Genomic DNA, 25,449 nt, shown 5'->3' with positions numbered 1-25,449 from the left:
TTCTGACCAGTTCTGGAGAACCACTGGTGGAAATTTTGAGTACTTCGGAGAACCGGTAAATACCACCTCTGACTGCCCCCTGCCCCCATCTATTCTCTGCCTCCCAAGCCCCAGCTGATCTGGAGGAAATGGGGATTTTGCAGTAACCTTCCCCTGGAATGGGGAGGGAATGGAGATTTTACAGTATCCTTCCCCTGCCATGCCCACCAAGTCATATCCACAGAACCAGTAGTAAAAAAAAATCGAATCCCACCACTGGAGCCCTTCTACTTAAAAATAACAATTTGATTCCCCGAGAAATTTCATATTGCTACTAGATAAAGAAAACCCTTTTTACAACTTTCTATTTATACAATCCTAAAAATGAAAAGGAAAAAAAAATTGTTTAATCCAGAGTACCTTCACACAAGCTCTTGGCTCTGGTTTGAGCCAAGAGGCCAATGTAGTACTTTGGTTCCAATTTTGAGAGATGAATCATTTCCACCTCCCTATTTCAGTTTATTTGAAACCAGGAGGGTTTGAATCTGGTCCATATTTCCATTTGTGGAAAATCTCAAATCCTCTTGCCTTCTGGCTCCTAGACTCCCATCTCCTGTGCCATTTCCCCATCACCACCAATATGGTGTTACTACAATTTCTGAAGCTTTTATTTCCAAAGGTAACCCTTGCTTAAGGACAGCCCGGTTAGTGATTAAACAATCACGATGACAGCACTGATGAATGAGACTTACAACTGGACCTTGCACTATGACTATTGCCGCGAGTTATCCAGATTCAGATACTTCGCAACTGATGGGCATTTACATCTGTTGAAGTGTCACATGGTCATTTCTGCCATCGGTATGCTTCACAACAGACTTCTGACAAGCAGTCAATAGCGAAGCCAGCAGTAAAATTGCAAGTCACAGTCACGTAATGTCTTGCTTATAGCCTGTGGATCAGAGGCGGTATTCAGCCGGTTCTTCAAGCAAACTGGTAGTGGCTGCTGCGGGAGGCTCCACCCACCCATCCCAACATAATGCGCAAGCAGTGGACATGCACACAAGGCGGTGCACATGTGCAGACGAGCGCGCTCACATTTGCAAACCAGTAGGGAAGGTAAATGAATCCCACCTCTGCTGTGGATGATTGGCTTAGTGACCACAGAAGAAATGGTTGTAAGTTCAATGCAGTCGCATGATGTTTCATTTAACAACCACATTGCTTAATGATGGATTTTCTAGTCCTCAAAACAATTAAGTGAAGACAGCAGTAGAATGGTATAGCAAGGTAGTTTGCCTTTCCATCTCATAGCAGCATCTGAGCTAATCAGGGGTTTTGTTTCAATGTGCAGTGCAGACAAATGGACTTTTGTTAGCCTGAGGGCCATGTCACCAATTGCACATTTTTTGCAATACTTCTATTGATCCGCTTGAGTTGATTAGTATATTGTGCAAACGTAGCAAAACCTTTGCCTAATCTGTTCCTTCTAGCCAAGCCCCTCAGATGTAATTATTTTGAAACTGTCTTCTACAACAGCAATCCAGCTCTGCTGACACATCTTTAAAAATGCAGAAGTGCTTTGCTGTTGCTTCCTTTAACATTCCTGTGATTTCAGGACTGTCCTTCCAAATATAACCGGCTTTGATCTGATTAGCTTTGAACACAAACACTGTCAGTCGAGTAGCAACACCTTCTTCTTCTTCTACTTGTGCCGTATCCGTCACTGGACATTGGCAATCATGTCGGCAACCCTATTTTTGTCAACAGCCACCACAAAAAAGTGTTGCCAAGCTTTGTCCAAACCAGTCCCTTAGGTTTTGAAGTCATGGTGTTCTTCTTCTGCCTGGACCTCGTTTGCCTTGAATTTTTCCCTGGAGGATTAAGTGAAGGATGTATTTTCCTGATGTTATATCATATGTCCAAAATACTCTAACTTTCTCTTTTTAATAATGGCTTTGATGATTTCCCTTTGCTTTCTCAGGCGGCTTATCACCTCCTCATTTGTGATTTTGTCAACCCATTTTATACTAAATCCACATTTCAACCTACTGTTTAAAAATCCTATTACTGTACTAGGCACAAGGCCCCGCCCTTTAACGACTCTTGTCTCCCGTTGGTCCCAACGTTTCTATGTACTCCTTCTAGAGAAACAAGCGCTCCACTGTCCCCCCTTATTCCAATTCAGTGAATCCATTGGATGCAACTCAAACACCCGCCTTGCCAGGGCCGATCTTGTTTTCAAGAAAGTACCTTATTGGCCGAGCAAAGGGAAAAAAAAAAAGGCTCCTTGGATACACCCGCCCCCAAGCGAGTTTTGATTGGCGAGGCTGAGCTGTCACAGAAGGAAAGTGCTGGCCCCCTTGCTAGCAACGATGGGCTGTTGACGCTGATCCGGCGTCGCGCGGCGGGCAGGTTCGTTGCCCCGAATGGGGAGGGAGGAGAGCGGCGCGTGAGGGTCGCCTGGCTTCCCTCCCTCTCTCCCTCCCTCGGAGTGCGCGTGCGCGTCCCCTATCCACCGGTACGCCGCGATCCTTTTCACGAGGGCGCCCGCCGGGAGGAGCTGCCGCAGCTGCATCGACCCAACTCCGCCCAGATTGGGCAAGCAGAGCCCTACGTCGCAATTCGTTGGGGTTTCCTTTCCATTCGGTTACGGGGAAGAAGCAGGGCGGCGAGGAGGAGGAGGAGAAGGACTATTGCGGGTGGGAGAGGATTAGCAACAGCTGCCCGCCTTGGGTTAGGGAGAGCCTTATTGCTTGCTTGACTTGTGTTGCAGGTACTGCAGGTAGAGTAGAGAGAGCGACTGTCTCCAATTCTGTGCATGTGGAGGACAAACCCAGTTCATCCCCTGCTAGCATGGGCAGGAGTGACGAGATATCCGAGAACAGCAGTTTGGGAATAAGACTCTAGGATGTTGCATGTTGTGGGGGGGGGGCGCAGAGGAAGAGGAAGGGTAGCATTTGAGAAGAAGTCAGCATTAGATGGCAGAGGAGATATGGGACTGTGCCTATTGGTCTCAGCAGGTAACTGGCAATTGCCAATCTAAGTATTCTTAGATAAAAAGAAAAACCAGAAAGTCCAGTTGCCTCATGAGAGAGAGTGAGAGGGGAGGGGCACCTTTGGGATATTCTTTAATAAGTAACTAAGCTTTCTATGGGGAAATGAGTTACTGATATGGCTAATTTGGGGAGTTGGTTTTCTCTTTGTAAAAAATGGAGATGGAGTGAGGTGTTGCTATTTGAGTGTATGATCCAATATGATGGGTTTGTAGCTGGTTGGGGGATGCAGGATACTTTGAAAAGTTAGAGGTTAGAATATGATGTTGGGGTTGTGGGTGGCTTAACTGGCATTGTCATCATGCTGTCTGAGGGTGATGGGAACTATAATCCAATACATCTGGGGAAATTCAGGTTTGGATAGAATAGGTTAGGAGGGAAGGATTAACAATGACAGTAGCTGTGCCAAAGAAATGGAGCAGGAAAGAGGAAAGGTAGGGTAAACATATCATTTTAGAGGGAGGGGAGGATTGCAGTTCCATGAAAAAGGAAAGCTTGCATCAGTTGACAGAGAGATTGGATTGGGTCATATTACTTTTAAGGAGGCAAACAAACTGTGTTTGTGTCAGGAAAAATGGCTTTCCAGATATCTCTGCATGAAGTAGGAATGCAGTAAGGATATCTCAGTGTTTTGTTCAAGACATTGCACAGTAAGGAAAGAAACGGGGAAAATATATTTCATTATTTTACAGATTCCCCAATCCTTCACACCATGCAAGTGGCTGAGGATGCCTGCACCCATTTGGAGGATGAACTGCTCTGTGAGTTACATGTAAAATTATTTTCAACACTTTCAGAGTATCCACAGCCCATTTTTTAGCAGAAAAATCCACAGTATTTACTAGAATAGTCATTTATTCACCAGTGTCTCACTGATTGAATAATAAGCTGTTTCCCACAAATCACCAAATTACCCATTTCTAGCCTATTGTATGGAGGGAGGGAATGAAAACAAGAACAATTAAGTTTTGAAAACATTCTCTATATTATGATACTCTGAGTTTAGGTGAGTGGTTGGTTTGCACACTTGCTAATTCTGCTTTTGCTTCATCTCTAGGTAATGATGGGGAGGGGGAATACTTGGGCTGTGTAGACTTTGAAAATGATGTGGGGAAAAAACTACAAAATCCCTGTGAGCATAGCACTACTCTGCTGTTATTAAAGCAGCATTACATTTTAGAAAGTTTGAAAACAAAATGCAGCTTTATTAACAGCATATTAACAAATAAACTGACTCTTTAAAGCAGTTATTTTTTTCAGACTTGTTAGAATCCTGAAAAAAGATGAGTTTTAATGACTAGAAGAGAAATACTATGCTTGCCCTTGTCTGAGATCTGAGTCATTTCTTTTGGATCATTTTAAAAGCAGGCACATTATGAACAAAAAGTTCACAATCTTATTGATATACATATCCTGACACAAAAATACAGATGGTTGTTTGTCCTATATAAGAGAAAGAGGGTAACAAGTCACAATGCTCCCCCAGCTCAGTACATAGGATGTACAAAAGATATAGGAGCTGTAATCCGTCTTTTTCTATCCTTTAAATATGCCAGGAATTCTGAGAATTATAGTTTTAACAAATAAAGAAGTCTTACAGGTGAAGAATGCCAGCAGAGAATGAGGGAATGGACATAATAAGTTTAGAACATACTTCAAGCACCATCTTATATGGTTATAGACAGGAAGCTATCCCTAAACAGGCTCAAGCTGGTACTCTTCTTTCCAAGATTTTCTAAGTTTAGCTTAGGCCATTTCATTTTCCAAGGAAAAATCTCTCAAATCAAGTGATCTGACAGGCATCATGACAGGATCTTCTCGAAATCATGTGAAGATTGCATTTGTTTATTTGTTGTTTCCTAAATCAGGCATAGTCTTTCCTGCCTGTTCAGCATGGCTCTGTTGCTTAGATGAAAAGTTTAAAGTTGGTGAGGGACCTATCAGCAGTTGAGGGGTACTCATTTCAAAATTTTTAAAGGGTGAGCCAAAAGTTGTGATGAACAAAACAGCGATGAAGTTAAGTCTCTCCCATGCTAAATCTAGAAGAAGACTGAAACATTTTGTTGCTTATTTATTTTGTATAAGAAAATGAGAAATCATAACTCAGCATTCAATAGGCCACAGATTACTGACCCATGATTTAAAGGAGACACGCCTAGAAAAGAGGGTGTAAAGTAAGTATTGTAAGTATATACTGTAATAGTCTTATGGCATATTCATTTATCACCGATTTCCCCAGATTATGCTGTACGTTGTATGTTCTTTGCTATTTTTGAGCATGCCCCAGCATACAGAACTCCCTCAAGACCCAATTTTTTAAACTTATCTTTCTTCCCTTACAGTCTGTGAAGACTGTCGTCTTTATTTCCGCGACTCCTGCCCACAACATGGACCCCCCACCTTTGTGGCTGACACACCTGTTCCAGAAAGAGCTCCATCACGGGCACTGCTGTCCCTGCCTGAGGGACTTCTGGTCAAGGAGCGTTCCCAAGGAAGCTTTGGAGTGTGGAATGCACTCCCAGCCCTACCTCGTGGCTGCATCTTTGGGCCCTATGAGGGGGAAGTGGTCCGAGAACATCGTGACTGCACCCGTTATTCTTGGGCGGTAAGGAACACCCAGATACACAACACTCCAACCAGGCCATCACAATACACAACCCTTGGTGTCTATGTTAGCTAATAACAGACTTCAGCTGATTTTTTTTTCTTGATTTTGGAATTGTTGACTATGAGAAGATTTGCCCATTTTTTCTTGTGTGTGTTTGTTTCAGTACAGTTAATCCTCAACTTATGACCACGTGCTGAGATATTACAAAAGACACATACACACCCCACAAAGTGTACTTACTACCTAGTTCCAGTGGCTGCCCCTGTGATCACATGAACACATTTTAGGCACATTTATGACTATTTGCAGCCTCCTGTAATCACACGACCATCATTTATAATGTTTTTTCCAAAACCTAGCATTTACTTCTGGTTTTCAGCAAAAGCACAATAGGTTTGCTTAGTGACTGTGGCATTTATTAACAATTGTAGATTCACCTAATGACCAGAGAGTGTGACTTAACAACTGCCAGAAAAAATATTGAGTTAGTCACATGATGACATGCTTTAAGCTGTCATGACTTAGGACTGTAATGGGCAGGCTCTAACATGGTTATAAATCAAGGACTCCCTGTGTAAAAAATTGGGAGATGAGTGGACTGACACTTCTTGACAAGGACTATAGTATTGTGCAACTTCTATTCCTTGTTCATAGAATAGTTCCAGATATCACTGATGTCAATTTAATCTATGCTTACATCACCGCTTTTTGCTTTTAGATTTACCTCAGGAAAACCTTGTGATAATATTTCACCACCATAGTCATCTGGTAGAACTTTGTAAATCCTTTTATTTGAAAAAAAGTGTTCTTGGATAAAATGTAATTTCTATAAATGCCTGGGAGCAAAAAATAGTAGTATTGGAAGTGGAAAATAATATTGCCATTCTGGCTATATGTGCGTGGTATCTGTCGCCAATTTGAATCCACCTCCTTTTCCCAATTTAACCCCTAGCCTTATTTCCTTCAGCAGGTGGCTTCAGTCATCCTCTAACTTCAGTTTCCCACAACCTTAATTGAGATATTGGGATGAAAAACAAGAGGTTTGAATCTATCTAACTTGCTGCCACCAAAAGTTAGCTACTGGTTTATAACAGGAAATAGGAATTAAGGGGTTAGCATATATTTCCAGAGCCCCCTCTCAAACCCAGATTTGGCCATGGAAGTAAAATGAATGGGATAATGTACAAGCTGAAGATAATGTGTGTGTTCTTAACGGCATGCATTAAAGTTGAGATGTCTTCAAGGAGATCACTTTACAAACTGCCCTAAATCATAGTTGATTAGTTCTTAATTGCAATCTAGTACATTATCCACCACAAAAGAGATCCAGTGTGGCATCAAAGCTATTTCATTAGTCTTAAATCAGAGAAATCCAGATTCAAATTTCTGTACATAGGAAAGTTTGATCCTGAGCCAGGCCTTATCACTTTAATAAGTTTTCATAGATTTTAAGTGGTGGATGAAGTTGAATCTGCCATAATGAACCCTTTGGTCAAAGTATGGGATAAAAATATAAGAGTTTATCTTTTCGCCAGGGGTGGGTTCCTGCCAGTTCTAACCTCTTCTATAGAAGAGGTTCCACAAGTCTACAGTGCTGTTTAGAACCGGTTCCAGCTCCCTCCCCCCGCCTGCCCACACATCATCAAGATGAAGAGCGAGAGGAAGAATTTTGGGAGTTGAAGTCCACAAGTCTTAAAGCTGTCAGGTTTGAACACCCCTGGAGTTTTTTTTATAAAGATTTAAGGGTGCAAGGGTCTTGTAACTTGACAGCTTTAAGACTTGCACACTTCAATGCCAGAGTTCCTGAGCCAACATGACTGGAGGAGGAATTCTGGGAGCTGAAGTCCACAAGTCTTAAAGCTGCCAAGTTTGAACACCCCTGGTTTTTTTTCTAAAGGATTAGGGGTGCAAGGGTCTTGTAACTTGACAGCTTTAAGACTTGCGTGCTTCAAATGCCAGAGTTTCTGAGCCGACATTTTGGTTGTTAAGCAAGAGCGTTGCTAAGTGAGTTTCACCCCATTTTACAAGTTGCCATGCCCACCCAGTCACATGACTGCCAAGCCACACCCACCCGGTCACATGGCCAGCAAGCTACTCCCACCTGGGCACATGGCCGGCAAGCCACTCCCACAAAGAAGGCCACACCTACAGAAGAGGTTCTGAAAAATTTTGAAACCTACCACCCCTTTTCACCAAAGTAATGTTAGATCCAGAGATGCTGCATTTTAATTACCATCCACAAGCAGACAGCCAATTTCCTTGGAGATAACCAAGTTGAGGAAAGATCTCCCACTGGCATTTCATATTGGTTCTGTTATTCTGAACTGAGATTCCTTCTCCACTCCCAAGATTCAGTTCCCACAACCCTCCCAAGTATCTTTGGTTCTTAAGTCTAATTTTCAAACTGTCTGCAAGGGATTGTTTCAGACTTTCAGCAAAAATTAATTATTTGTCTCTCAGCAGAAAAGGGTAAAGAGTAGAAATGGGTGTTCCGAAGACAGATATACAAAAAGATGTCAGGGAGAAAAATGCTATGTTTTAGCTCAGGGTGTTTCAATTGCTGCCTTTGGTCATGTCCCTTGCTTGCCCAGAAACTCTATCAAATAATTCCTGCAGACAGAGGGGAAAAATCCATTGCTGTGTTACATGAAAAATGTTGCTGCATTTTTCAGCTTGCTTTCTTTTCAGCAGTGATCAATCAGTCTGTGCAAGGAATAGGCAGACCTAATCGTTTCTTCTTTTGTGGAAGGGAGGGAGGGAGGAGGAAGAATTTTCTTCAAGTTATTTGGTGAAGAATGGAAACAAAAGATTCTTTCTCTTTCCAGGTTAGATTTTGTGTGAAACCCATTGTGTTTACTGAGTAGGTCTGCATCATCACCAATAAAATCCCGTGATTCTGAAACATTTTGGGGTAAAAAGGGTGAACTATCCATCCTCCCTGGGCATCAAAACTATGCAACTTTCTTTAGGTCAAGAACCTCATCACTGTTGATGGTGTGGTTAGAATCAAAATTGCAAAAGAGACAGGCCACATAGAACTATTTTAGATGAGATGAGAGATTTTAAAAAATGAACTTTTATTTTTTTTATTTTTTTTTCCATTTATATTCCACCTCTTTTATTTTTACTAATAATTAAAGATGGTGAACATATCTGACACATCTTCCCGATATTTCCCCCATAATATCAACCCTGTGAAGCAAGTTGGACTGAGAGAGAGGGGGGAGAATGGGGGGAGGGGAGACTGACCCAAGGTTACCTGCTGGCTTTCATAGCTAAAGTGGGATTTGAACTCACAGACTCTTGCTTTCTAGTGCCTTAACCATAATTGGTTAAAACTACAATAGTTATATGTTACTAGTTTTAAGTTAGTTCATGCATTTTAAAATATACCCACATCCTTTTATAATGATCCCTCTCCCTTCACATAGCCCAAGTGCCTGATTTAAAATAATATGTGAATAAAGCCTCTGCTATGGTATTATTCTCATACAGTATTTATATCAACACATAGTCATAGACACAGGTTATGACAGGATGGACCTAAGACAGCTTGGAGGCTTAGTGGCGATGAGCAGCAGTTTCTAAGAGAGGATAAAGGCCACATTTGACTTCTTGATGAGATGTACGAAGTCCTTATGCTGTACACCCACCAGAACTATGCAGCCCACATGCCATTCCAGCTCCTTTTTGGTCTGCTCATAGCGCATCCTGAACAGAATAAAACATTTGGGCCTCAAGAGATAAAATGGATCTCTTAAGCCCCAAAGCCCTCTGAAAATGGCTCTGTACCTTGATGTGGGCAGCTCAAAGTATCCATTTTTCCTGAACACGTCAATGGCATCCACTCCAATGACATCACCAGGCTACCATCTTGTAGAGGCCACCAAAAAAAAGGTGCTCAGCCTGGCCTCCCAAGGTTTTCCGATCCTTTCCTTAGCTTAAATTCCCAACAACCACAGAAAAATAGGATGCTTCTGGGGAAGAGCAGGAATTTAATAGAGGAATCCTGCCAGTCAAAGCACTTTGTACATATATTTCTTATATCTTTTTCTTTTGCTATTTCTTTTTTTTCCCCCTCACCCTTTATGTAGTGAAAGAGACAAGTAGTTGTTCGGTGTCTTCTGCTTGGTCGCGCTGAGGATCCCATGAGAATACACACAACTTAGGCTGGAAAAGCGTAAAAGAAGTTTGGGGATTTGAATCTGGGATTGCCAGTCCAAAGCTCACAGCTTTTCCCCTACACCACATTGCCACATTTAAGTTTTGTGTTTTCAGGCAAGACCCTCCTTTTCTCTCCCCACACCCCACTTTTAACTTAAAAAGTGTAGAATTCAAGAGAAAGAGGAGAGTTCCCAGAATGTTTTTATAAGACGAAGAAGGAAACAAAATGCAGGAAAACAAATGATTTACCATTTAAACCAAATACTAGGAAACCTTGTCATGCTGTCTTGCAGTTGCCTTTTGAAGAGGAAGCTTGAAAATGTATATCTGCAGGATCTTAAGAGCTGCATTGCCATTAGCAAGTCCACACCCTTTCCCCGAAAATACTGCAAGCCTTCATGACAGTTCAGAAGTGGGGTAGGTGGAGTGGATGCTGACAAGTGCCAGCGAGCTCATATATCCCAGATAGAAAACAATGGACTCTGATCACTCATGGTTTACGGCATTCCTTTCAAAGAATACAGCTGTGAAGAAGGATTCGGGGATTGTGAGTAACAAATACAAAATCAATTTCCCCAATAAACTGAGTGAGTAGACAAAAGCTCATAATGAAGTGAAGGGAGGGCTGAAACTCTGCTGGGTTTCAGCAATTGGTAGAGGATAATTTACAAAGGGTTTGGTGTTGCAATTGATTATCAATCACAAGAACAAAATGGTTCCTTCCTCCCTTTCTCCAGTTCACTGCTGAGACATTCTCATCTGTGCTGGATGTTCATTTGTATCTGAATATGCTGTGAGGACTTGAAGTGGTACAGTTTTCTGAACAATACTTGCAAGCTGCCATTTCACATCTACCTTTGCCTCCCTTGGCCACTACTCTGTGCATAGCTTGCTGATGAACCTTGGTGTTACAGTAAATAACATTAATATATACCGATAATTCTCCTAGCAGTCTGATTTCCCTATTTCTGCCTTAAGATAGATGGAGTTTTTCAGATCCACTCCAGATGGCACTCTTTGCCTCATTAGCCAATGTTTTTACTTTGGCTATAGGTTATCTACAACCAGCTTAAAATCTCAATCAAATTCTAAAATAAAGGTAGAACTTGTGGGGTTGATTGGATCTTTCTATTCCTTCCATTCTCTCTGCAGGTTCGGAACAATGGGTCCTATTTTTTCATTGATGCTTCTGATGATTCCAAATCCAACTGGATGAGGTGAGCATCTTATGAGAGAATCCCAGTAGAAACCTGAAGGGGAAATCACCACTATCTCAAATGTTATGACATTTGCAGAAACCGAGATCCATGAAACCTCTGGAACCACTAGATAGCAGCCCAGGGAGAAAACAAATAATTGCCAAATTGTCTTAAGATATTGCATATGATCTCACTTGAATCTTGTGAGATGTTGGTGATTTATGAGAGGACATAGAGGGAAGAATAGGGATAAATGGGATTTTAGTTTTTTAAGAAAGAGAGAGAAATGTGAATGCTTAACTCTCATTTTGTTATACCAAATTTTATGGCATAGTTATGGCATAAAAGCACATATTTGCCTCACCCTTGTGGCTTCAATCCAAACACTTATCACATTTGTTCCTTGGAGACTCCAAATGAGCCTAACACTTTTTTTTTAAGAAGAAAAAGCTGCTTCCTTAGTCATAGGAGAGTCCTTAAATCCACTAGGCCTGTAGTTCCCTTGAGACATACTCTGCAATTACTGCTAGTATAAAAACTAAGAATATGTTTCCTCCCCCAACTCTGGTGACTCATCATCCCTGTTCTCCATGCAGATATGTGGCATGTGCCTCCACTGAGGATGAGCAGAACCTAACTGTATTCCAATACCGAGGTTACATCTACTATCGAGTCTGCCAAATTATACCTGCTGACACAGAGCTTCTGATCTGGATTGGAGAGGAATATGCTCGCACTCTAGGACTGCGTTTGGGTAAGTGAAAGAGTAGAGGGGAAGAGGGCTAATGGCAACTCCCTCCCTGCTTCCCTCAGTCTTAGCAGCCATATAAGTTTTTCTAAAAGAATCCACCACCTGGGTTAAACCACTGTGGCTAAGGCACCAGACTAGAAATCGTGAGGGAAGCCATGACAGGCCCAAAGACACCCAGCTGGCTTTCATGCCTAAGATAGGAAGTAACTCATCTCTTGGTGACTCTGAGTGTTAGTCCTACCTTAGGCATGAAAACCAGCAGGGTGTCTTTGGGCCTGTCACGGTTTCCCTCAGCTCATGACAGCAGGCTTGGGCGACAGACCTGTTGGTCAATTCCTGTCACAACCAATGAATTAACACAGTAGGAAAAAAAGCAGACCTTGCACTAATGAGAAAAGGAAGAAAGTGTATAATGGCCAAAGTGACCCCAGTGGTGGTAGTTAGCACTTGGGACTGTGATTCCTAAGGGGGCAGAGTGGTTCCAGCAGATCTCAGGAACAACATCAGAGCTCTCTGTCCAGAAAAATCCAGTGCTAGCAGCAACTAAGATATTACACAGAACCCTCAAACTCCCAGGCCTCTAGAAGGGGATCTGAAATTAAGAAAGACACATACCACACATAAAGTTGAGAAGGGAGATTTCTGTCTGCCTATGTATTTATATCTAGCTATCATCTAGCTATCATACTAACCAGATCGTTGGACTCATACACTACTACTACATGTCAAGTAGTACCATATGGTGTATGTCAGTTCACCATTATTAGTGATATCTTCTATCAGAGATTGGTAACCATCAGAGCTATTTGTTCTTAGGTTTCTTTTACACCCTTGGACCGTGATAAGCCTCCCAGGGATGAGAGACCCTAGGCTATATTGTTTTCAACCATTTTCCTAGGAAAATAATATTGCAATGGTTTTCTATTGCTTTCTGCAGTAAATTGTCTCAGCTATAGGAGGAAAAAAGAAACTTCTCACAGTGTATTGTGTTTTTCAGAGTATAAGGCACACCTTTTTCCCCTCAAAAAGAGGGTGAAAATCTGGGTGCGTTTTATACTCCGAATGTAGCCCCACCCATTCGCTCTGTGCATCACATTTTTGGACGGTTCCAGGCGGCGGGGATCCTCACTCCCATTCGGTTTTTGATAACAAGCAGCACAGATCTTTTTATCCATTTAAAACAAACCCTATCACCCTACGCGCATTTAACTGGAGTCGGTGGGATGGGGTTGAGGATGATTTTCATGGGGGCAGAAGAGGGACTTGGCACTGAAGGCTCCACTTCCAAGACACCCCCATCCTTCTACCTATAGCCTTAGGTGTTGAAAGCCTGGCTTTCTCACAGCAAGGCCCAATAGAGGTGCAGCACTTGCTGGGAAGCCCGGCAACGTGTTTACGAGATGACAGAGTAAACTATCATCCACGCCGTCTGGAACCACCCGAAAACATGAGGCACAGAGGTTGCCATGGTCTGTGGTAATCCCTGCAGCCTGGAACAGATGATTGGGGGTATTCCACCCCAATCAACTCCTCCTGCTGAATCAGGCGGCAGTAACGTGCTGAAACTGACCAGGCCATTTCTGTTTGCTGCAAGGACACTAGCCAGATGAATACTGATGGATGCTGGTAGGCAGAGGCAGATTTTTTTTTTCCTGTTTTCCTCCCCCAAAATTAAGGTGCGTCTTACACTCCGAAAAATACGGTAATATTTCTTCCCCTCTATTTCTCTATTAGTAATTGTGTTCAAATATATCCATTGCCCTCACAATTCAGCCAAGGGTAAATTTAATATAGAAACGGACAAACTCCGGTTAACTTGCAAGGTTTTGAAAGAGATCAGGTGGGTCTCTGAAGAAGGTTTTGCCCCTTCCTTGCTGTTTATTATGGAAGAGAGAGAAAATAAGAAGTAATGACCTTGCTCACATAACATGAATGATCCGATTATTTATTCTCCAAGTTTGTTTTTTTGTTTGTTTATTGGATTTATATGCCTCCCTTCTCCCAAAGGACTTAGAGTGGCGTACAACATAAAACGCATATTACAAAAGTTAAAAAGGAAAATTAAATAAAGTATCCAAAAACAAACCCAATTAATATTAATAAAATTTTAAAAATTAGATAAAAATTAACAATTAAATTAATCATTTATTTTATTCTGTTCAGGCCAGGCTGGCTTGCTGGAAAAGCGAACTTTTTAGGGCGCGTCGGAAGGACCGGAGGTTGGGGATTATGCAAAGTTCTGGGGGCAGCTCATTCCAGAGGGAAGGTGCTCCCTCAGAGAAGGCTCTCCCACTGGGAGTCACTAGCCGACACTGTCTGGCCGACGGCACCCTGAGGAGGCCAACTCTGTGGGATCGCACTGGATGGTGGGAGGCTACTGGTAGCAATAGGTGGTTTCACAGGTACCCTGGGCCTAAGACATGGGGCGCTTTAAAAGTCATAATTAGTACCTTGAATCGCACCCGGAAAATAATAAGCAACCAGTGTAGGCTGCCTAAAAGGGGTGTAACATGGGAGCACCTAGGTACCTCCATGATAACCCGCGTGGCCGCATTCTGGACCAGATGAAGCCTCCAGGTGCTCTTCAAGGGCAATCTCATGTAGAGAGCGTTGCAGTAGTCCAGGTGAGAAAGGACGAGGGCATGAGTGACTGCACAGAGCATCCCGATCCAGGAAGGGGCGCAACTGACGTACCAGGCAAACCTGGTAAAAGCCCCCCTGGTCACGGCCGTCAGGTGTTCTTCTAAACTAAGCCTCAAATCCAGGAGGATGCCCAGATTGCTGGTCCTCTCTGAGGGGGCTAAAATTTCTCCCCCTATCATCAAAGATGGAACAAGATGCACAAATCAGGATGACAGAAACCACAGCACTCAGTCTTGGAGGGATTGAGCTTGCGCCTGTTCCTCCCCATCCAGATCCGCATAACCTCCAGGCATCGGGACATCATGTCGAGGGCATCGTTTGGGTGGTTTGGGGTAGAGATGAAAAGTTGGGTATAATCAGCATTATGATGATACCATACCCCAAAACCATGGATGATCTCGCACAGCAGTTTCATATATATGTTGAACAGGAGGGGTGAGAGAACCGACCCCTGGGGCACCCCACAAGTGACATGCCTCGGGGTCGATACCTGTCCTCCAGTCAACACAAACTGCAACCGATCCGACAGGTAGGAGGAGAACCACCGTAAAACGGTGCCCCCCACTCCCATCCACCCCCGAGTCGTCGCAGTAGGATACCATGGTCAATGGTATCGAAAGCCGCCAAGAGGTCTAATAGGACCAGGACAGAGGAGCAGCCCCTGTCCCGGGCCCGCCAGAGATCATCAACCAATGCGACCAATGCCATCTCCATGCTGTACCCAGGCCTGAAACCCAACTGAAACGGATCCAGGTAGGCAGCTTCATCCAGGTACTGGGGAAGCTGACATGCTACCATACTCTTGACAACCTTCGCTACAAAGCGAAGGTTGGAGACTGGACGATAGTTGGCTAAAGAAGGTGGGTCCAGGGAAGGCTTCTTAAGGAGGCCTCACTACCGCCTCCTTCAAGGCAGTGGGAAAGAGCCCCTCTCTCAATGAAGCATTGGTAATCACCTGGAGCCAGTCTCGTGTCACCTCCTGGGAAGTCGAAACTAACCAAGAGGGACACGGGTCCAGCACACAAATGGCAGCACTGAGTCTCCACATAATCCTGTCCATGCCCTCCGTGGTCACAGGGTCAAACTCATCCCAGATAGTCTCCACAAGATTCATCCCCATCAACTCGCTCGAATCTACCCAATCAGAGTCCAAGCCTGTCCAGATCTGAGCGATTTTATCCTGCAGATACTGAACATATTCTTCAGCCCTACCCAGGAGGGGTCATTTCCAGTTCCTTGGTTAAGTAAGGAGCGGGTTACCCTAAACAGGGCGGCTGTGCAGTTATCTGCGGACGCGATAAGAGCAGAAAAATGTTGCCGCTTTGCCGCTTTTATCGCCACTAAGTAGGATTTAATATGAATTCTTACTAGTGTTCAATCGGATATGGACCGGCTGGCCCTCCAACCACTCTCTAGGCATCTTTTCCGGCGTTTCATCTCCCGGAGCGCCTCAGTAAACCAGGGAGCTACCCGGGATCGACACCGAGTCAGAGGCCACAAAGGCACAATGCAATCCAAGGCCCCAGTGGCTACCCTATCCCAGGCTTCCACCAGGGCTTCGGTCGAGCTGTGAGCAAGGGATTCAGGAAAAGTCCCAAGCTCCATCAGAAACGTTTTAAGGTCCATCACGCACCTGGGGCGGAACCATCTATTCGGTTCCGCCTCCCTGCAGCGAGGGTTAACAGTATGGAAGTCAAGCCTGATGAGGAAATGATCAGACCATGACAAGGGTTGGATAGAAATATCCCCTAAATCTAGATCATTCATCCACTGCCCAGAGATAAAAATTACGTCAAGGATGTATCCCCCGTTATGGGTGGGGTCTTAAATTAACTGAGTTAGGTCCATAGCTGTCATGGAAGCCATGAACTCCCGAGCTGACTCGGATGTCTCACCAATGGAAAGCAGATTGAAATCTCCCAGGATTATAAGCTTGGGGAAATCAACCGCCAATCCGGCTAACACATCCAGCAGCTCCGATGAAATGTAGCAGGGAGACAGGTACGTAACAAAAAGGCCCACCTGAACTCCAAGGCCCCATTTCACAAAAAGGGACTCACACCCACCTATCTGAGGCACAGTGACCTCCTGAGGTCCAAGACTTTTCCTAATAACCACCACCACCCGTCCTTACCCTAGGCTCTGGGCTGGTGAAACGCCCAGAAACCTGGTGGGTATAATTCACTACGGGGAACACCCCCCTCATGGCCCAACCAGGTCTCTGTAATGCACGCCTGGTCCGCTCTACCCTCTTGAATGAGGTCGTAAATGAGGGGAGCCTTATGTACCACGGACCTGGCGTTAAGCAACACCAGCTGGAGACCAGGGTCCTGTAATTCTGAGCACTCGGGGGTGCGAGAAGGACGATGAGGTTCGGAATGCATGCAAACCCGTGTCTCCTGAACATAATTTGGCCCTTGGCCCCCACCATATCTGCCTCTCCTACAAACAGTAGAGATGGTGAACCCCGCAAAGGAATGGCTTAATGTCTCCCCCAGAATCCCAACCCTTCCCAGCACTCCCGATCTCCACCCATTAGTTAGCTGTGGCCTGTGCCCTGGCAGACTCCCCCCCTCCCTCTGTCTGAGCCATCCGAATCAAACCCCCCCTTAAAATTTGATTTTAAAACCCTGTAAGAAACCCCTAAGAAGTCTCGTCTTCGCATGCTAAGTTAAGTGATTCACTTTTGTGTGCTCAGTACTCACAATCCTTAATTATTCAAATAGTGATTTAGCAGCCTCTTTTTAGTCTTCTCAGCTGCCAAAAAGGAGCTAAGCGTTGTCACTTTTCTCTCCCTGTAAATTTTTTTTCTCTATCTGGGGGTAAAAAAAAAAAAAACAGTATAGTTAGATTGGGCCATTGCAATAAAGTTAAAGGTTCGATGATCGCCAACTTTTTTTCACTTTTTGAAGCATTTTTTCCTGCCTATTCGCCCAACCAGCAGGAACAAATGCTTTAAAAAGTGGGGAAAAGATGTTCCAACAGTTGCTTGGCTCACAGCTGATCTGCGCGATCATCAGAACCTTTTTTTTGGTCTACTTTTTAAAGAATTTTTTTTCCTGCCAGTTTGGGAGAATAGGTAGGAAAAAATGCTTCAAAAAGTGGAAAAAAAGTTGGCCACGCCTACCCAGTCACTACCCAAGCCACGCCCACAGAACCGGTGGCAAAAAGTTAGATTTCATGACTGCTCCCAACCATTTCTGTCCCTTTTTCATTCGTAGTATTCTGGTCATGGATAAATGGCAGGGTAAATGGCAAAAAGATATTGACCTGTCTAGCTTCATCTCAATCATGGACATCAGAATTTTAAGGGGAAGGGTGCTCTCCTATATTTCAGATGTTAGGAGAGTTACTTCCCATAACACACATGAAATTAGTTGACCAGGAAGGTTGGGCTAGGTCCAAACAATGCCAACTCTCTATCAATTAATACAGGTTTTTTTTAAAAAAAATATGCACCCTGTAATCCAAATAGTGCTATTGAGTCTGTGACCCCCAATATCTTGAAAAAATGCAACCCTCCCTTAGAAGAAGCTTGCACACCCCAGGTTTAACAAGCCTACTAGATGACGTACTTATCCATGGTTTGTTTCTCAATCTTAGTATCATTAATATACATGGACTTCATCTTCCAGAATTCCCCCAGCCAGCATGCTGAGGTTAAGAAACATTGTTTTGCTCAATTAATTAAAGTGTCTACATTTCAGGATACATTGGGGATGAGTAGATTGATTTTGGCTAATAGCACCCCCAAACAAAAATGTAATCAATTTCAAAACAAAATCCAGGCTAATGGAAGCTTTGCTGCTTCACATCTTCCCTTTTAAATTGATAGACTTAGTATCCTAATTCTAATATAGCAGCAGTCCCCAACCTTTTTGTCCCCAGGGAGAGGTTTCATGGAAGTCAACTTTCCCACGAACCGGAATGGGGGCGATGGTTTCTGTATTGCTTTCTTGCCTGCTGCTCATCTCCACCTGGGCAGTCCCCTGCCTAACCGCACTGCTCCATTGCCTGGGAGTTTGCGACCCTCGCTATAAAGCAATATGAAGAACTTTTTTTCTTATGGGGGTCACATTCTATTGGGCTAAGAATCTGCTGTGTTTATAGACACTGGACATTACACAATATAACACAGTGTTGCTAGACATACACACCCCAAAACCCCTCCTTTTTCATTTTCTTTAGTTGATGTTACAGAATCCCATAAGAAAGCAGAGCTCTGCATGATTTGGCGATCATGAGTTATCAGCCATTTTTACATTGGTATTTATTTACTTTAACTTGGTCAGTCTATCTGGGCTTTCTAATGGTGTTGTAGGCCTAGGGTAGTTGTAGTCGCCTTCCCTGCGGTACTTCACCTAGTTGTGGCTAAGGTCAGACCCAATCACTGGTGATGTCATTCATTCTACTCCCCTCCCCCTCTCTTTTTCCCTCTCTTCACAACTAGATTCATATCCGGCCTAAAACCAAGAACAAGAAGTGGTCATTCTTTCAAGTAGAGTTCTTTATTATTTCACACCTGTAGGCAAAATCTTGCCAGACTGAGTTCTCTGTATGTATCATATTCTCCAGGGGTGTCAAACTCAAGGTTCATGGGCCAGATTCAGTCCTTGGGGCCTTAGATCTGGCCCATGGAGCTGCCCTGGAAACAGTGAAGGACTGACCTGCAGTGCCTCTGCCAGCGAAACATGCCTCCCCTGAACTCTGTTTTCACTGGCAGAGGGCAGCAGGAGACGGTTGCAGATGAAAACGGGGCCGCGTGGGGGGGGGGCGTGCACAACCCTTCCATTCGCCATTTTCACCGGCAGAGGACTACAGAAGCCGTGGTGGCCAAAAACGGAACTCGGAAGCCTGTTTTTGTTGGCAGAGTGCTCAGACCATCACAGGCATGCCCAACATGAGTAAAACCAAGCTGGCCATGCCCACTCTGGCCACACCCAGCCCAGCCCCCAAGATCAAACTGCCCTCAATGAAATCAAGTTTGACATCCCTGATATACTCAGTGAACTATTAGGAAGGGGTTGCCTTCACCCTCTTTCTCTCACACACAATCTTCATACTGAGTTGCCTCTTATCCCTCTGAAATGCACTCCCTGCTTCTGGTATCCACCTTCCTTACTATGTTCCATCACACCTCTAGCCAGGTATCTGCCTTGCTTGCTCACCGAAGAGTTTTGCAATTGAAAAACTGCACATGTCTCCAGGTGTACAAAAGCAAAGAGGGAAATTTAGCCTTTGAAAGTTGTTGTGGGAGGAAGGACATATATGTTTATCAAAATTGGTACTACTTTTTAATGCTAAGGAAAAGAAACCGCCCTTCAACTATAAAGGGCAAGTGTCTTGTCCCTGTGACGCAACTTCTCCCATTCCCCCACAGGTGAGCATTTCAAATATGAATTTGGCGAGAAAGAATTATTGATGAAACTCTTCCAAGAGCTGCATGTCAAGACTCAGTCACCAACTCCAGGTCCCCATGCTCCTTCTTCTCGAACCCAGTATCTGTGTGGAGATGCCACTGCCTCATCTTTCCTGCCCCTCCACAAGCCAGGCCTTCCCGTAGGAGGAAGCACATTTCCCCTGCTGGAAGGGACACAAAATCTGGTGGGTTTGGGCCGGGCTCAAAGCCGCTACTGGACTTTTTTTGGCTTCCAGGGGGATGCCCTTGGGCGCATCCTCGACAAGAGCAAGATCATCTGCAAGCTTTGTGGAGTCCGGCTGAGCTACAGCGGAAACACCACCAACTTACGCCAACATCTCATCTACAAGCATCGTTGTGAGTACAACCAGCTCGTTGGGACGCAGGTGGCCACCCTCGACAAAGGAATGGCTGGTGCAGGCGAGTTTGGAACTCCTCGACCTCCAGTCCCTGGCCGGACGACACGGGCAGTGGCTGACTTTATTGTGTTGGACCTGATGCCAGTGGAGGTGGTAGAAGGTGAGGGGTTTGGGCAGATGCTAGCAGTTCTGGATCCCAACTACAAACCTCCTGAAGCTGCTGCCCTGGCCCATTCAGTGCTGAAGGACATGTATACCCAGGTGAAAGGGAAAATCTGGGAACTGGTCCGTGCCCTGCCTCAGTGTTCCCTTAGTCTGGATGTATGGCACCACAGCAGCACTCTGACCTACCTCACACTCACTGTGCATTATGTGGATGACTGCTTTGAACCCCGGGCCAGGGTCCTCTCGAGCCGCCCTATTCCTGAGAATCCCAGCACTGAATGCCTGGTGGAGACTCTGACTGAGGCCACCAAAGAATGGGGAGTACACGAGAGCACTTTGTACACTGTGGGAGGCCTGGGCTCTGCCGTCCAGCAAGCAGCTGCAGCCCTGGGGTGGACAGCCCTGCCTTGCATTGGGCAGGCCTTGCGGGCAGCGATGGAAGCAGTGCTGGGCCAGCCGGTGGCCCAGAGTGCCCTGGAGCGCCTCCGTCGCTTGGCTTCCTGGGCACTGACCGGAGCAGGCCGTAATGAAAAACTATGGTTCCGGGAGCCCCTCCTGCAAGCCCACCTCAGTCGTTTCCTGAGAGATGGGAGCAGATGGCACAGTGTCTACACAATTCTACAGGACTTGCTAGAGTATAGCAAGCCTCTGTCAGGGATTGGTCCCGATGGGGAGGCAGTTCTACACCCACAGGACTGGACTGCCCTTCAGGACATAGTCCAAGTTCTCAAGTCCATGGCAATTGCTACCTCAACATTTACCAAAGATCCCTTTTCCAGTCTCGCTCTAGTCAAACCCGTGTTAACTAGCCTCCTCTACAAGCACTTGGTAGCCAGTGAGTGGGACTCTGTTCTGGCTCTCGAAGCCAAAGCAGCAGCTCGGAAGGAATTGAACCACCATTTCTCCAGCCCTGAAGTTAACCAGGCCCTCAATCTAGCCTGCGCTCTGGATCCCCGCTTTCATGGCCTGGACTTCTTGAGCCATTCTGATCGGGTGGAAACTTTGCACTTGCTCAAGGCTGAAGTGTCCCACTTGGCCGAGGCCCCTGCCTTCTTAACCTCCAGCCTTCCTGATGTGGCTTCCTCATCTCCCCCTTCCAAGCTGCCAAAGCAAGATGCAGGCATTGAATTCCTGCTGGGAGATCTTTGCAGCATGCGTGGGGGCCCAGGCATCAGCTCTGCCCATCAGCAAGCCGAGCAGGAGACAGCTAGTTTCCAAACCAGCAAAGCCTCTGCCCTCGCTCAGGAACCCCTGCAGTGGTGGAAGATCCACCACACCCAGTACCCATTACTGGCCCGGGCAGCCCGCAAGTTCCTAGGAGTGCCTGCCACCTCAGTGCCTACTGGCTGGCTCTTCAGCAGCACTGGGGATGCCATCCACACTAAGCGCCAAGCCCTGACACCAGAGCATGTTGATATGCTTGTATTCCTCCATGGCAACCGTGCGATGCTCTATTAGAGTACACAAAGAAAGCAGGCTTGGGTGAGCATCTGTCTGCAGGATCTTTGAGCATTCCATCACAAAAGACTGAAATGGGAGAAAAGTTCCCATGTGTCCTGTATCTACTTCCCTCTGCTTGGCTGGCCAAAAGGTCCAGAGGGCACCTACAGTCTGTGTGTTTTGGAGAAAGGGAAATAGAACAAACCATTTGGGTGTTTTGTGGGGGAGGGGGAGGGAAAGTCCATGAGCCAAACTAGGGCAGACCTCCTCGAATTGCATCATCTGGGGATCAAAATACAGTTTTCCCTCTACTCCCACCAGCTGTTTGGGAGCTATGAAAATATTAGTTCAATGAAGTTGTAGAGCACCAGCTAAGAAGGCTGATCTGGAATAAAAGAAACAGCTGTGGCTTTTAGTAGGCTTTGTTTGGAAGGGGGAGGGGGAAGGCCGAATTAGATCATGTTGAATCTTCCAGAGAAGTAGGAGGGCTGATGTGCTGGAATATTCCATAAATGTGAGGGAAACGAATGTTTCTGAGAGTGTATAGCTGTGTATTCTACACAGTAGGCCTTGCCTCTCAGAGAAGAGATACCACAGGGGGCGGGAACAAGCCACGTATGGGTCAGAAGGAGAGATCATTTGAGGACAGAAATAATGTATTAAGAGTAAGTAGGGACATAAAAAGGGGAATAGGAGTGGACTAGTCCGTGCCTACCATAGAGAGACAGATTCATAACAGGGAAAAAGATAAGGGTTGGGGAGAAATAAATTGGTGTAGGGAGCTGAAAATAATGACAGCAGTGGTTCAGGGAAACAGGAGGGGGGATGGAATATTTCAAGAAGTTTGGGTTGTAATTCAGACACACACAAGCAGGCATGTGATTGGTGTCAAGGGGTTTTTGCTTTTCAAGGAGCCCTGGAGTACCTAAACAAAAGGTACATTAACCAAGCCTTTTCTCATACTAACTTATGGAATGATGATGGACAACATAATTGATGGATGACTTCCCGGTACTGAGATATATTGCTTGCACTATGGATTCTGTGAATGTATGTAGCATTCCTTTCTCTCCTCACCCATCCCCCAAAATGAAGATACAGAGCCAAAAGAAGAAAGGATGCTAGAAAAGTACTATGATTCCTCTGGCCTTCCTTCCATTTGAGGGACAATCGCCATTTAAACCAAAGAAAGTATTAACCATTTCTCTATTTTATTTATTTATACCCCTCCTTTATTATTTTTACAAATAATTCAAAGTGGCAAATAGATCCAATTTTCTGTTTTCCCCAGCACAATAAGAACCCTGTTAGATAAGTTGGGCTGTGAAAGTGACTGTCCCATTCTCCCAAGATCACCTAGCTGGCTTTCATGGTTAAGACAGAACTAGAACTCACAGTCTCCCATTTTCTAGCTTTGTGCCTTAACCACTAGACTTTTCATTGCCTCTTGATCATGCCCTTCCCCATGTAATGCCTTCCTTATTCTTCCTATGTCATACCCTCTCCTGTTAGCACACATTAAAAAGTTCAGGGTTATCACCAGGGGTGAAATTTAGCAGGTTCTGACAGATTCTGGAGAACTGGTAGCGGAAATTTTGAATAATACAGAGAACCGGCAAATGCCACCTCTGGATGGCCCCAGAGTGGGTTGGGAATGAAGATTTTGCAATATCCTTCCCCTGCCCCGCCCACCAAGCCACATCCACAGAACCGGTGGAAAAGAAATTTGAATTTCCCCACTGGTTATCACATGAAAGAGGAACAGCTGAAGACAGATTTATACAGGCAGAATCCTCCTCTTCACTTTAAAACAAGTTTTATTTGGGGGGGGATTTATAATTCAAAGAACAACAATAAAAGACATTTTATCTTAAAAAAGATTGTGCATCTTGTACTAAGATGGGTGAGGGGGAAGACTGAAGAATTTTTTCTCCAGATTGTAATAGGGGTGGTGATTCTTTAGGTCATCAACACCCAAGCATGCAGTAGAGCTAAAAACTCGAGAAAACTTCCCCCTCTAGCCTTGTTTGAATAAGACATTACCCTCTGACTTTATAATCCAGTTCTGTTGTCTTTGGTTGCTAGTCTCATCCAGCATTTCTTCAAATTGGCTAGGAATAATAGAAGTTATGGAGCTGCCCCGTAGCAGTTCCAAAAATAGCCTGTCTGCAGATCACATCTGGTAAATTGTTCATGGCTGTCCCTTTATGAATCAAGAGTGTTTAGTAGCCATTGTTTTAGTGCCAAAAAGGAAGTCAGGCTGCCCTATAGAGGCCATTGCCACAAGAGAGTTAATGCTTAAGCCAGGACAAATACTATTACTAAAACTGCAGGGGTTGGCACCCAGGGCTTTTTACAAGTTGCTGAATAGCATCTCTTAGCGTGTCCCATTATTGCCATGCTCCTGGAGGTTGTAGTTTGGTAGCATCTGGTGGGTGATATGAGGCCCACCAACTGTTGGACATCATCCTTCTTCATATGATCCTGATTTGATACAGCTAATAGAATATGGTTCTCAGCTGGTGACAGTACCTAACCAACCTTGGCTGATTTACAAAGCTAAGCTGTGTTGACTGTACTCAATACTCAGAGGGATGTCACCTAGAAAGTCAAGGGCTGTTGAATGACAGGGAATTTGAAAAAAAATATCCCAGTAGAAGACAGCAGCAAACAATGGAGGGGGATAGAAATGGGAAACATCAGTCACATTAATGCATCCGAGTAAGTCATCAAGAGTTCAACTCCCAACATAATTTTGCTTTTACTCTTGGAGTATTGCATTAAATAGAAACAAGTTATCTGTTACTCATCCTGCTTTCAGAAAGTTGTGAATCCTTACATCACTTCCAGTCTTTATGAGAAATGTAGAATCGTTTGTAACCTCTTTTAGTATGTAGAACTTTTAAAAAGGAAATTGATTTAGTCATCACATTAATATGACCATGGCATATGGTTGGGTTGGCAGTGTTAACATTCAAGGGTAGGGTAATGGTACGAAGTAGGTCAGACTGAATCAAACGAATGGATGTTCCCTGCTCCTTCCCACCTCCTCCTTAGTTTAAGGGAGAGTTTATGGCAATTTATTTGTTGATGTTGCATGGTGTTTTGTACCCCACATTTCATTTTGTGCCTCAAAAGGTCAGAACTCCAGGGCTGATGTTCCGATGTTGTAGTTGGAAGCAGCTTTTTCAAAAGGGCTTAGAAGAGTGGTGGCTAACCTTTTTCTAAAAGTGTGCCAAAATCGTGTGCACACTATCTCGCACGTGTGCCCACCTACCTGAACATGCGTGCACCAATGCAATGCATGCATGCGCACCCCCCATGGGAGGAGGGAGTTTTCACCCTTCCCAGGCTCTAGAAGCTTTCCTGAAGCCTTAGAAGGGCGAAAATGGCCTCCCCCAGCCCTCTGGAAGGCAAAAAAAATCATGCATGTGTGCCAGAGCTGAGGGCTGCCATGCTGGCTAATATGGCTCTGTATGCCACCTGTGGCATGCGTGCCATAGGTTCGCCATCACAGGTTTAGGAGCTGCATGCAGTCCTGCAGGGTCAAATCCTATAGGATGGAAACCTTTTTCATCCGAACTGCAATTGCTAGTGCAGGGCTGTAGGGAAAAAGCTCCAAGAAGGATATTTTCGTCCGTTGCTAATACTAAGTGCCTGGATCAA

At 44.7% G+C, this 25,449-nt stretch overlaps 1 protein-coding gene across 3 annotated transcripts; it reads left to right on the top strand.

Annotated features, from left to right (window-relative positions):
- The first annotated feature begins 2,317 nt into the window (after positions 1 to 2,317).
- Positions 2,318 to 22,191, top strand: LOC106542524 (E3 SUMO-protein ligase ZBED1). 3 transcript variants are annotated; one of them, XM_087713688.1, is made up of 6 exons: positions 2,318 to 2,394; positions 3,728 to 3,796; positions 5,378 to 5,640; positions 10,960 to 11,024; positions 11,603 to 11,760; positions 19,781 to 22,191. In XM_087713688.1, exons 2-6 carry the CDS (start codon positions 3,748 to 3,750, stop codon positions 21,799 to 21,801), a joined length of 2,556 nt encoding a protein of 851 aa, XP_087569814.1. In that variant the 5' UTR covers positions 2,318 to 2,394; positions 3,728 to 3,747; the 3' UTR covers positions 21,802 to 22,191. The 3 variants fall into 3 exon arrangements, with proteins under 3 accessions (XP_087569814.1, XP_087569815.1, XP_013913780.2); XM_087713689.1 differs by lacking the exon at positions 2,318 to 2,394 and adding an exon at positions 2,412 to 2,681; XM_014058305.2 differs by lacking the exon at positions 2,318 to 2,394 and adding an exon at positions 2,697 to 3,002.
- The last annotated feature ends 3,258 nt before the right edge of the window (positions 22,192 to 25,449 follow it).

The sequence above is a fragment of the Thamnophis sirtalis genome, unplaced genomic scaffold, assembly GCF_051295495.1.
Source record: "Thamnophis sirtalis isolate CommonGarterSnake01/CBP01778 unplaced genomic scaffold, rThaSir2_p1.2 scaffold_4, whole genome shotgun sequence".
In the NCBI taxonomy this organism is placed as follows: domain Eukaryota; kingdom Metazoa; phylum Chordata; class Lepidosauria; order Squamata; family Natricidae; genus Thamnophis; species Thamnophis sirtalis.
This window is presented reverse-complemented; position numbering and strand designations above follow the sequence as displayed.

Coding starts and splice junctions, on each gene's coding strand:
- LOC106542524 (XM_014058305.2), top strand. CDS start 2,891: ATGTTGCATGTTGTGGGGGGGGGGCGCAGAGGAAGAGGAAGGGTAGCA. Junction 3,797..5,377: donor TTTGGAGGATGAACTGCTCT/GTGAGTTACATG, acceptor CTTCCCTTACAG/TCTGTGAAGACTGTCGTCTT. Junction 11,025..11,602: donor TCCAAATCCAACTGGATGAG/GTGAGCATCTTA, acceptor TTCTCCATGCAG/ATATGTGGCATGTGCCTCCA.